General features: G+C 46.1%; 2 protein-coding genes across 2 annotated transcripts in view; one reads left to right on the plus strand and one right to left on the minus strand.

Moving 5' to 3' along the window:
- Nrl (neural retina leucine zipper) overlaps positions 1–12,989 on the plus strand; it is a 30,608-nt gene that overhangs the window by 495 nt on the left and 17,124 nt on the right. The gene's annotated exons all lie outside the window — the stretch shown is intronic.
- Pck2 (phosphoenolpyruvate carboxykinase 2, mitochondrial) overlaps positions 5,103–12,989 on the minus strand; it is an 8,795-nt gene continuing 908 nt past the window's right edge. The window contains exons 2-10 of the mRNA XM_015492459.2: positions 11,350–11,595; positions 10,746–10,930; positions 10,457–10,660; positions 9,925–10,112; positions 9,457–9,619; positions 8,976–9,194; positions 6,359–6,496; positions 5,981–6,076; positions 5,103–5,713 (exon numbers count right to left, since the gene is read on the minus strand). Coding sequence (XP_015347945.1) covers positions 5,259–5,713; positions 5,981–6,076; positions 6,359–6,496; positions 8,976–9,194; positions 9,457–9,619; positions 9,925–10,112; positions 10,457–10,660; positions 10,746–10,930; positions 11,350–11,595 — 1,894 coding nt within the window. The 3' untranslated portion in view covers positions 5,103–5,258. The remainder of the gene's footprint in view (positions 5,714–5,980; positions 6,077–6,358; positions 6,497–8,975; positions 9,195–9,456; positions 9,620–9,924; positions 10,113–10,456; positions 10,661–10,745; positions 10,931–11,349; positions 11,596–12,989) is intronic.

Genomic DNA, 12,989 nt, shown 5'->3' on the forward strand with positions numbered 1-12,989 from the left:
CCTTCTGGGTTTAGCTTGTGGAAACCTTGTTCTTGTAGGAAGAGCCTTTACTAGACCTCCCCTTTTCCGCTTAGTCCTTTTTAGACGATCCCTGGCTTCCCTCTGCAGTCTTTGCAGACGCTCCCTAATACACCCTTCTGTCTCCTTGGGCCTTTCGGGTTCCGTCAGTTCCCTGAGACGCTCCCTGGGCCCATCAGGATTTGCCGATCTTCCCTCTGTTTTCGCGGAGCGGCTCAGTACCCGGCCGCGGGTTCAGGGTGTGCACGCGCGCCGCCTCCTACCCTCTCCTGCGGGTTTATGAGTAACCGGGCTGAGTCCAAGGCCGGGACCTGCCACGTCTGGGGATCCTTGCCCGGGCTGGGGGTTGGGAGACGTGACCTCGCTGTGCGGGTGCGAAGGTCTGGAGTTTGAGCTCCATTAAGCCCCACCTGCTCGGGACCCTTAGAAGTGCTGCCAGATTTCCTCGTACCTAGCCCCCTAAGGGCGGAGAGGGGATTGCGGGCCCTCAGTTCCTCTGGCTGGAGCTCACTTGCTGGAAGACTTTGGGGTGATATCCCCCGGAGCCCGTCGCTGGGACCTGCTTTGTGGGCGTGCGACTTTTGTGGTCTAACAGAGGGCTTTGCCCTTATAAGAGTCCCATGCTTAGTGTAATAATGTTCTGGTGTCACCGTTTTGAAGTTCTTTTTTTTTTTTTTTAAGAGAGAGAGAGAGAGAGATAGATAGATAGAGAGAGAATCTTTTAATATTCATTTATTTTAGTTCTCGGACACAACATCTTTGTTTGTATGTGGTGCTGAGGATCGAACCCAGGCCGCACGCATGCCAGGCGAGCGCGCTACCGCTTGAGCCACATCCCCAGCCCTTGAAATTCTTAGTAACTTAAGCGGCCCGTATTTTTATCTTGCCCTGGACTCCATAATTATGGAGGCAGTTCTGTGCCTAGAATAACATGTTTCTGGGTTGTCCAGCGGGGAAAATCTGGACTTATTTTGATCTTTTCCTTGCCTTTTAAGTTCAATTTTTTAAAGTCCTATGGATATTTTACCTGAGGTTAATTTTTCCAGTCACCACACATTTTTCTCCATGCCTCCCCACCTCACTGATTCTCTGAAGTATCCTCCTCGAGCAGCTTTTAGTTAGTTCCTAAGAACCCATAAGTGGTCCATTGTTCATTTTATTCTTTCTAATAAAAACTTTTCCCAACCTACTTGTATTGTTTTTGTAATCTTCCCCCCCCCCCTTTTTAAGTATTTCTGCCAGGCGTAAAATAAATGCCTTGCTTATTTCCACTTCTGCACCCTCCCAGAATGTTTTATCTGAGCAAAGCTTTGTCTCTCCGCATCAAGTTCTCTTTCTCGCAGCTTTGTACTTTGACTAAGTAGTACCACTTCGGCTTATTTAGCTTGACCCTGCATAAAATTTATGTTTTGCATAGCAATCATTGATAATAGTGGAACATTGGGAACAAAATAGACCCAAATATCCTACAATATGGGATTGGTTAAATAAATTAGGAGCCACATGGTACAAGAAGTGCCTGGTAACCGTTAAAATGGTGTAGTGGGCAGAGAATGGAGCTCAGTGTTAGAGTGCTTGCCTAGCATGTGCTAGGTCCTGGGTTTGATTCTCATCACCGCGAAAACAATAAATAAAAAAGGGATGTTGATTTCTTCTATTTTTATTTCTTGGAGAATTGTGCAAACAACATTAAATTTTTAAAAAGGTGGTAGGGCCCAGGGGTGTAACTCGCTCAGTGGGAGTGCATACATTCAGGCTCTGGTTTCAGTTTCCAGCACTAAAGAAAAGGTGGTATTTAGTCCTTCTGGTGTCATATTCTGCGGAATACAAAACCAATATGGCCTTATTTTTGTATTAGAAAGTATAAAAATACCCAGGCTCATTGTATAATTAAACAAATACTGAAATGGAGAAGGCCTTGCATGAAACAGTGACAAAGATGTACCATGAACAAAGGATTATGATTAATATGATTCTAGCACCTATGGTCCAGAAAACGAAACAAAATTTCTGTTAAACTCAGGGTGTGTGTGTGTGTGTGTATTTAAGTACTGGGGATTGAACAGAGGGTCTTGCATATGCTAGACAAGTGCTCTCCTGCTGATATACACTCCCAACACCACCACCCCCACCCACCCCAGCTTGGCATAAACTTGGGATTCTCCTGCCTCAGTCTCAATAACTTATTTTTTGATAATATCTTTCCTTTTCTTCTCTTTACCATTTGCAAATCTAGCTTACACCTGAAGAACATCTTGTTAATTCAATCCTTAGTATTGTAGAACTTATGCATTATTGAATAAAACATTAAAATTCATGGTAAATATTTTAAAAAATCATGTTTTAGGACCAAAGTGAATCCTTCTAATATTAAATGCTGAAGTAGCAGTATTTGCTAGGTGCAGTGGCACATGCCTGTAATTCCATTGGCCCCATTGGCTTGGGAGGTTGAGACAGGAGGATTGCAAGTTTGAAGCCATAGTAACTTAATAAGGCCCTTAGCAACTTAAACTCTGTCTCAGAATTCAAAACAACACGCAAAATGTAATATCCATCACTGGATCCATTGATTTTTTTTTGTAATCTTGGGCATTGAACACAGAACCTCATGCATACTGGGCAAGTGCTCTACAACTGAGCTATACCCCAGCTCTGTTGATTCATTTTTTTTAAATAAGCTTTTTTTGTTGTTTTTAGTTGTAGGTGAACACGATACCTTTATTTTATTTATTGTATTTTTATGTAGTGCTGAGTGTTGAATCCAGAGCCTCCTCACACACTTGAGGCAAGCGCTCTACCACTGAACTACAACCACAGCCCCTGTTGATTCACTTTTGTAGGTAAAAGATCTTAAACCTATGAATTTTATTATGTTCCTTGTGTCCTATAATGATTTTTGAAATGTGTACAAGTACACATGTCTAGAAAAAAATCAATCCAGAAGCATTTATATTTTGGGGTATATAATGTGTTTTATTGAAAGAAATAAAATGACATCTTTAAAAATAATTACAGGGCTGGGGATATAGCTTAGTTGGTAGAGTGCTTGCCTTGCATGCACAAGGCTCTGGGTTCAATCCCCAGCACCACAAAAAAATAAAAATAAAAAATAAAAAAAATTACAGTTGTCATTTCTATGCATTCTACAGGCCTTCCCTTTCTTGATTTTGATGTTTGGCTTGTTGCTTGGTGAATTTGTAAAGTGATTCTCATTTGGGCAGCCTCTACTCTCCCCAGCTACACTTAGAGTTACAACTACAGAAAAGTTTTTATCTTCAGCACCCATTTTAGGATAATTTCTAGTATACCAAGAATCAGAGTTAACTCCTGTCTGAGCTGCTTTGGCCTGTTTCCTGCTCTTGAGTATCTCCACTAGGGGGCATGCTGCGCTAGAGAGGAGTGAAGGAAAGCAGTTTTCAATCCCTGACTGACCTGACTTTTTCTGGCCTACTGAAACTTCAACTCCCAGTTTGGTGACCACTCAGAGGTCGGAGAGATATCTCTAGGTGACTTTATATTTTTTTATATTTTCAGTACTAGGGATTGTACCCAGGGATGCTCTACCACTGACCTGTACCCCAAGCCCTTTTCTTTTTTTTGAGACAGGGTTCTTGCCTCAGCCTCTCGAGGAGCTGGGATTATAGGTGTATGCCAGTATGCCCAGTTTATCTAGGCAACTTGAAGGCAAAGTTCCATCTTCTGAAGTGACTGATGCCCATACATGTGTTTATACCTTGTCTTCTTGTATCACTCTGTGTAGACGGAAAGGGAGGAGTATTATAATTTACCTAGGGACTTAAAATGTGTTGATTAGAAAGCAATTGAGTAATTATGAGATATGCCAAGACTCTCATCTCTCATGTCTTAGGTCCTTAAGAATCAGATTTTTTTTTTTCGTGTGTGTAGGATAGGAGCTGCAGATGTAATATAGAAGTAAAAACTCTTTAGCCCTAATTTTGGACAGGAAGTGGAAATATCAATATGACTTCATGGGATGTTTCATTTTCCTATCTCAAGCTACCAAAAAAGTCTAGTAAAAACCACCAATCCAGAAGCAATCAACACTCTTAGCATATAGATTGTAATCTTAAAATACCATTCTCAACTGAAAGAAATTGGAGCTTTTAGAAGTAGTTGATTCCAGGTCTGGGGCAGGAAATATACGAGTGTGGAACAGTTAACCATACCAGGCGTGGAAGAATCAAGTAGGAACTATAGAATATGTCAAACAGACTCAGGAGCTGAGCTCCCATGGCCAAAGGATAATTCAAGCATTAATAAAGATAATATAATAAACACTAAATGTGTTTAAGTTCATGAGTGTATAATGGTGTGCATGTGTTTATAACTAATTGGTCATCTTTTTGAAGAATAGTAGGAAACCAAAAAAAATTTTTTTAAGGTACTAGAGATTGAATCCAGGGGTAGTCTGCCACTGAGCTACATCTGCAGCCCTATTTATTTATTACTTTAAAATTATTATCATTATTTTCATACTGGAGATTGAACCCAGGAGCACCTAACCACTGAGCCACATCCCCATCCCCTTTTTGTATTTTATAGAGACAGGGTCTTACTGAGTTGTTAGGGCCTCCAGGGCCCCGCTAAAGTTGCTGAGGCTGGCTTTGAACTCACAATCCTCCTGCCTCAACCTCCTGAGTTGCTGGGATCACAGGTGTGCACTACCATGCCTGACTCCGAGTCATTTTCATTTTGAGACAGGGTCTCACTAAGTTGCTGAGTCTACCTTTGAACTTGGGATCCTTCTGCTTCAACCTTGTGAGTTGCTGGATTACAGGCCTGTGCCATCATACCCAGTAAGAACAGATTTGAGAACACCGGAACCACTGTCACTGGTAAATGGAGCTACAGAAGCTTCTGCATGTCTCAGTGGGAGATCAAGAATTTTGGTCCTGGAGACTGCCTTGAGGAACTAGCTCAGGCCTACATCTTTTTAAGACCTCAGGATACATGAGGGCAATGCCTTCTCCTAACAGTTCCTACTTATGTGACCCAGAGGTGAGACTCATGTTAGAGGGAAACCTGTGAAGTAGGTAGGAAATGAAAACAGTACAAATGTTATATAAAATAAATGAGCATCTCTTATTATTAGACAGTGTATGGGGAAGGTCTGTGGTCTGGTCTCAGATGTTAACACCAAACTGCTCATATTTTCTGCAAGCCTGGGGCTCCCTTTTCCCAGATGTTGGTATTGTGCTATTTTGCCAGTATGAGTCGGGTCACATTTTGCGCACACGTCCCTCCAGGGCCTCCAGTTCAGCCAACACCTCCTTGGGCAGATCCTCGTTGACCTGCTCTGTCAGATAGTTCCGAATGTCACGAACCTCCTGTTCCCAGAAGTCCTTGGGGAGCGAGAACAGCTGAGTGGTGTCTATGGCTCCAAGGCCGCTGAGATCCAGAGCTCCTTCTTTTGGCACCAGCCCGATGGGTGTCTCTCGGCCACTATCCTCTCCTTCTAATCGCCGGCAGATCCAGTCTAGAACCCGAGCATTCTCCCCAAAGCCTGGCCACAGGAATTGGCCTGCCTCATCACGTCGGAACCAGTTGACGTGGAAGATGCGAGGTAGCCGGGCTCCCTTGCGCTCCTCCATGCTCAGCCAATGTTCCAGGTAGCGCCCAAAGTTGTAGCCAAAAAAGGGCCGCATGGCAAATGGGTCATGCATGATGATCTTCCCTACGGCAGGAGAAGGATGGGTAAAGAATCTTCTTTTTTTAAGGAAGGAAGGGAAGGGCACACTGTATCCAGTTGGAGGAAGTTTAAAAGGTTCACAGTTCTGGAATGTCCTCAGAGAAAGTGAAGAGAAAGAATGGGGGTAAAGGCAGAAGTAGGAAGAGGTGGAGTCCCTGAAGACTCCAGGGAGGGCAAGAAGATCTGGCTTAGAAAGGGAGACAGAAGGTGATGTGGGCACACATGAGAGGAAGCGATGAGCAATGTACTTACCTTTGTGTTCAGCTGCTGCAGTGGATTCAGAGCGCATGGCACTACCCACGAATACCCCATGACGCCAGTTGAAGGCCTCATATACCAGGGGCACCCCTAGAACACCAATGAACAGGGTCACAGACAGCCCTTTTCTTTGGATCCTCACTCTGTCCCTTCTGATAATGACAATCTCATTCTTCTAATACCTCAGCTATCCCATTTTCAGACCCTATTGTTTCCTTTAAATTCTGCATTTACCAGGGAAAAACTCTGGAGACAGCCAGCTACAGTTGGAGATCCAGGCTGAGGCTCCCTGAACTTTAAGTACAGGAGGGACAGTGGACCCTAGTTTAGAGCTAGGCCTTTTACCAAGAAGGCACAGAGTCCATGTGTTACCTTTGGGTCTGCGGCCTCCAAAAATGATGGCATCAATGGGGACACCCTCTGGGGCCTCCCAGGCTGGGTCAATGATAGGGCACTGACGAGCCGGGGCACAGAAGCGAGAATTGGGATGTGCACAGGGTTCCTTGTCACCTGGCAGAAGAAATACAAATACTGTCACTTCCAAGGTTATGTCCACCCCCAACACACACATACGTGTGTATACACTCTTGCATAATTTCTTTTTGCCTCATAAGCTATCTACAGCCTTATATGGTAAAGAACAGGATGAAGGGAGCCAGGAGACCGCCCCCAAAAGATCAGATATTTTTTCCACCTGGTACTAAAGATTGAACCCACAAGCCTTGCACATGCTAGGCAAGCACTCACTCTACCACTGAGCTACATTACCAGACCTTTGTGTTTTTTATTTTGAGACAGGATCTTGCTAAGTTGCTGAAGCTGGTCTAGAACTTTCTATTGTCTTGCTTTAGCTTCCTGAGTTGCTGGAATTATAGGTGTACACTACTGTGCCCAGCAAGGTCTGGTTATTTTTCCATAATGGTGCTGCCAGAGAAAAAGAGTGGAGGAGGAATTGGGGTTCTACAGGGCACTAATGTTTATGCCAAGCTACAGGTACTTAGCATTGACCAGGGCTCATGGGAATAGGGCTAGACACTGATGTGAGATTACAATAATTTTTCCCCTATGAACTTTTAAAAAAATATATATTTATTTTTTTAGTTGTAGTTGGGCATGATACCTTTATTTATTTATTTTTTATGTGGTGCTGAGGATCGAACCCAGGGCCTCACACATGCTAGGCAAGCATTCTACTTCTGAGCCACAACCCCAACCCCTCCCCTGTGAATTTTTTATTTATAGGATTATTATTTCCCAGACCTAAAGCAAAAACTGCATTCACTAGGGGAAAAATAACAGTTTTGTATTTCAGACAATTGACTTTCTATCAGCAAACTAGAGATGACAGAACTTCCTGAGCTATCAAAATGCAAACACAAACTGATCTTTTTTTTTTTTTCGGGGGGAGGGAGTACTGGGGATTGAATTCAGGGCCATTCAACCACTGAGCCACATCCTCAGCCCTATTTTGTATTTAATTTAGAGACAGGGTATCACTGAGTTGGTTCACGCCTTGCCCTTGCTAAGCTGGCTTTGAATTCTCAATCCTCCTGCCTCAGCCTCCCAAGCTGCTGGGGATTACAGGCATGTGCCACGGTGCCCCACTATACAGGAATTGATTTCAAAGCTCACAGAATTTTGTTGATTTCCCTAGGCCTGCTTTGAGCCTGACAGAATGGTAGGACTAGAGTAACTCAGAAAGAGACATAGCCTAGGCAGTATAACCTTTGAAGCCCTGATCACCTGGCACCTTTAGGTGCCCTGGAGAGGGCTTTGGACCAAATCAGGCGCATGTGTGAAGTACCAACATGGGGACCTTGAATGGGCACAGTGCCTTCTCTATTGGAGGTTGCTGGTCAGACCCGGGGAGCAAGGAAGCCAAAAAGGTCAACACTCCTACCCACTGCCTCTCCCCAACCTCTGCCTACTTCTCAAATAAGAGCTGTCCTTCATTAGCTGCCATTGTAGGACCCTAGCACAGGGTATTTATTCTGGGAATTGAAGCTGGGTGTAAGATGCCCTAGTTATACCCCTGAATTCAGAGTTGATGAAAGGGTTGGGGAAGTAGCCTGTGGGGAAAGATTAAAGTTTCTTGGATTTCTCAGTTGGATGAGGGGGGTTTAATGATGGTGTTAGAGAAAATGAAGGGCGATTAGACAAGGAAGGTGCCTGCTAGGCCAGCCTGGCAAACTTGAATACAGGTTTTAGCAACCACAAGGCCACCTTCCTAATACTATACACTTCTCTGCTTCTACCTCTTGGTCTCTGGGCTCTCTGACTACAAAAGGCCAGAAAGCTGAAGGTCCAGAGTGCAGGGCTCAGGGAGGCACCTGGGAAATGACAGGGTTGAGAAACTAGCTTCTGGGAAACACTAAAGTGCTAGGCTGATTTAGTGTGGAAGAAGGGTTAGAATACAGGGGAAGGGTGAGAGTAACAACACTGACATTTAGAAAGAAAAACAATGGCCATTATGCAGGGGACAGTGGGAGCCAAGTGGCAGGAGGAGTTGGGCAGAAGAGGGGCAGGCATCTATATTTCCTAATGCACCAAACTTTATGGATTCTGCTCTGAGTTCAATTCGTTCTGTAACAATTTTCAAGACAGTCCTTCCTCTTCCTCTTTTTTGTTTTTTAATCCAGCTTATATTTATTATCGAAAACTTAGTATATATTCAGCAGTAATACTAAACCCCTTTTATGCATTATTTAGTTCGCCAATAATCTTGAGACCAGTATTTAACAAACATTCTCATCCAAACAAACATTTTCATCCACTGGTGGAGAAACTTAAGGGAGTAAATTTAGCCAAATTCCAAACCAATGATTGGTGGAGTTGGGACATGACCTAAGATCTTGCCTGGGATTGGAAACTGCAAACATTCATAATTTCCTGTGCCTCCCAAAGGAACAGAAGATAGATGGGGGATGTGGAGGAAGATTTGCATCATTAAGGTCTGGGCCCTGGGGACATGACTTCCTACCCCACATACCAGGTTGCCAGGGTTTGCCTAGCCAGGAGGTCACGGTGACACCAGGTGGAAGAGGCTGGTCAATCCCTTCCCAGTACACGCCGCCATCACTGGTTTCAGCCACGTTGGTGAAAAGAGTGTTACTCTGGATTGTGGCCATGGCATTGGGATTGGTGGTGGCAGAGGTGCCAGGGGCCACCCCAAAGAAACCATTCTCAGGGTTGATGGCCCGGAGTCGACCTGTCAGAAGAAGAAGTGAAAGAAAGGAAGGACTCCCCAGGAAAAGTTGAGGTGCAAGGCTGAAGAAGGTCCTGCTCTACACGCTCCCTGCCTTGAACTGGACCCTAGATCCAGTGTGGAAAGGCTTTTTGTCTCTGGGTTGGCTGAGTGCAGGTATGGGACAGAGTTAGCTATTCAGGAACAGGTTCTCACTGAAAAAGCTCACCACATTGGAGGGGTCCATAAGAGCCAGAACTGAGACTGTGATCTGAGTGCTCCTCACCTTCACTGTCAAACCTCATCCAGGCGATGTCATCTCCCACACACTCTACTTTCCAGCCTGGCAATGCGGGACGCATCATGGCCATATTTGTCTTGCCACAAGCACTGGGGAAGGCAGCTGCTATGTAGCGCTTCTTCCCTGCAGGGTTGGTGATGCCTAGGATCTGTGCATTGGGATAGAAGGAACAGGAGGTCACCAAAGATCAGAGCATGGCCTGCATGGGGAAACAGAGATAGGGGCTAAAAGGGGGGGATCAATGTTTATTCATTGAACAGGTGTACTGCTCTGCCACAGACTTGGGTAGCAGTGTTCAGCAACCTGGAGCCAAAGCTTCAAGCATTTGGGCAGAGTCTCTGCACAGCAGCTTGACACTTGGAAGGAAGGAGGCAAAGCTAAGGCAGACTAGCCAGGCCCGCCCCTGCCCTGACCCCCTCCCCACGGCTGCCCAGTTCCTCACCAGGCCCTCACCAGCATGTGCTCCGCCAGCCAGCCCTCATCCCTGGCTAGGCGAGAGGCGATGCGCAGGGCAAAGCACTTCTTGCCCAGCAAGGAGTTGCCACCATAGCCGCTGCCGAAGGAGATGATCTCCCGCTGGTCAGGCACATGACCAATCAGGGTTTTCTCTGGGTTGCATGGCCACTGGCTCACCGGCTCCCCTGGGGACAATGGGGTCATAGGACTGCTAGCAATGGCATCAAGAACTGGGTGTCAGGGGCTGGAGGGATCAAGATTTGGCAAACTGAGAAACACTTGGGAGCAGTGGTTGTGCCCAGAATGGCTCAAGCCCCCTGCCTCATCAGCTCTCCTGTCTTTACTAGACAGGAAGACTGACTTTTCTCAACTCTGTTCAAACTGCTCTCCAAACATAGCTTCACCCTTTGCCAAGAATGCTACCCTGGATTTTCAGAGGACAGATTCTCAGGGTCTGAGAGTGGAGTTTGGGGTTCTCTCTGAGTGTAAGAGGACCTCTGTGTCCTCCCTGAGCAGGGCAGGTACTCACCTTGTGAAGTCAGGGGCTGACCCACAGAATGTAGACACTTGACAAAGTCTCCATCTCCTAGGGCCTGAAGCACAGGTGTCCCCAACCGGGTCATAATACGCATGCTTGCCACCACATAGGCTGAGTCAGTGAGCTGCACCCCGATGCGGGACAATGGGGAACCCACAGGACCCATGCTGAATGGAAGCACATACATGGTGCGGCCTGTGGAGGAAAGCATCACCTGGATAAAGGGTTCTAAACCTGGTCATACCATCTGTGCCCCTGCCTGTGTCCCTGCCCTGGTTACCCTGCATGCAGCCCGGAAACCTCTCATCCACAGCTCGCTGGAACTCAGCTGGGGACATCCAGTTGCCCAGCTGCCCACGGGCCCCACCAGTTGGGAGGGGCACCGTGTCCCGCTGAGAAGGAGTTACAATCACCGTCTTGCTTTCTACTCGTGCCACGTCCTTGGGGTCTGTGCGGGCCAGCCAGCTGGGAGAGAGGGGATTGTCAGGAAGGTGTGGCCAGCAGGTCTCCTTCATTCCCAGAACTGCTTTTTCAAGTCCAATTTTGTCTATAGTTCTTCTGTTGACTCATTTTTTTTCTATCCATTCATATCTTAATCCCTTTCTCCAAGGTTTGTCCCATCTAAGAGGAGGTTCCCAAGGCCCTAGTCCTCTGGTAGACTTTATCCTTGGCAAATGACTCCTGAATTGGTTGGGGCAGGAACCCAAATAATTTTATTTGTATTAACTTCTTCCTTTAATACAAAAACATCAATCATTCCTAATTCCCATTCTGTTCCTTCCATTGGGAGGTCTAGTTCAATTTGATTTTGTCTTGATAAACTCAAAATTGACCTTAATCCAAGCAGCTGCCCCATCCTGAGGGGTGCTGAGCTCAGGGCTTACCAGTTATTGTACTTGGGAAGTTTTCGGATGAGGCCCTGCTGTTCTAGCAGGGTCAGTGTGGCAGTATTCTCAGCCTCAGTCCCATCACAGATGTGGATGCTCTCTGGTTGGCACAGGCGGGCACTGTGCTCCACAAAGTCTCGAACTCCAGCAGGCAGCTGGCCCAGATCTCCACTGACCACACGCAGGGTCTGGATGCTGCGGCATGATGACCAACACCAGGGGCTCAGCCCATGCCAGCTAAGCCTATAAGAGAAGAAACAGGGAGACAATAAGCAAATGCTTTCATGGAGGGTAGACAAGTGCTTGGGGGATAGCAGGAAGCATGTTTCGGTGCAGGCACAATGAAGAGCAAATTGTTTGTGGTGTGTGGGATAGATTCAGGCCATATGCATCCTGTGACCTTTATGAAGTTTAAAGAGGATGTCTTCTGGTCATCAAAAGACAAATATGACCAAATGAGCATGAAGGTACACACCTGGCTGTGGAAATATGTGTAGGCATGCTGATACATAGTCCACACCCATATTTCACTATGTCTATGTTTATAAATGAGCAGGTGCCCTTTGGCCCAAGTGTCAAGAAACTGCCAGATAAGTTGCATGGGTCTAGTGTTTAAATTTCCAGGCATGGTCTTTCCATTCGCAAGTATAGTTTTTGGAAGTTAAAGTAGCAGCTGTTTTTATTTATTTATTTCTTCTGATGTGAATGCTGTAAGACTGTGAAAGCCTCAAGCAAAAGGCCCCACTTTGTGAGAAGATACAGGCCTTTTCCAGTGCCAGGTTCTTAGATTGGGGCTCTTACACAGAGATAGGGGACTGGATGTTGGGGTTCTAGGAAACAGATATGCTGCTGCCTACCTATGTCAACAAGGGTTACATTAAATGTTCTTACTAGACAGGTATTTTTGAACTATGTGAAAGACTGAACACTGAGGTATGAGTGTTACTAGCTGGGGTTTTTGCCTCGCTTCATAGAAGGGCAGGGTCCCTGTATTGTGTGTCCTGTCATGCCCCTGGGACAGAGAGAAGCAGGGTCTGTTCTGATTGGCTGGGATCCAGGGTGGAGTGATCCAGAGAGAGCAAAGGCCAGAGGAGTTAGTGATCTTTTTCTAAAATGCCAAGGCCTAGCCCACCAGAAGCCCATCACATACTAGGATGGCCTGAGCCTAAGCCTCCCCTGGCTTTCTTTTGTAGAAACCATATGCCTAGAGAACTTTTGGGGTTGGTAGTAGAGTGGAACATCAGATGGCAGGAAGCTCAGACTCAGAGACTTTAAGCCTGGGGAAGGCAGAAAACTCAGACCATGGATGTGGGAGCTGGGGTGGTTTCCAGCAGTCACAGCAGGATGGATGCCCAGTGTGGCCTACTGGCAGGGAAGAAGGGCTCCTGGGACCTGGGTGTATTGCTGCCTGGGAGAGTTTTCACTGCACATTGATTTTAAAGCCACAGTCTTCTGGAGAGCTTTTCTTGTTTGGAGCCTGGCTCTGGTTATCTCTTGTGAGACCCCTACATTCTCCTCCAGTCCCCTAAGAGGGACCTTTTTCTTATCCTCCAATAAACCACCCACTTGGCTGGCCAAGTAGAACGGTGGGAGAGATATGGGATCAGTTCAGACAAAAGCTAGGGAGAATGGCGGGG

The sequence above is a fragment of the Marmota marmota genome, unplaced genomic scaffold (assembly GCF_001458135.2).
Source record: "Marmota marmota marmota unplaced genomic scaffold, marMar, whole genome shotgun sequence".
NCBI lineage: Eukaryota > Metazoa > Chordata > Mammalia > Rodentia > Sciuridae > Marmota > Marmota marmota.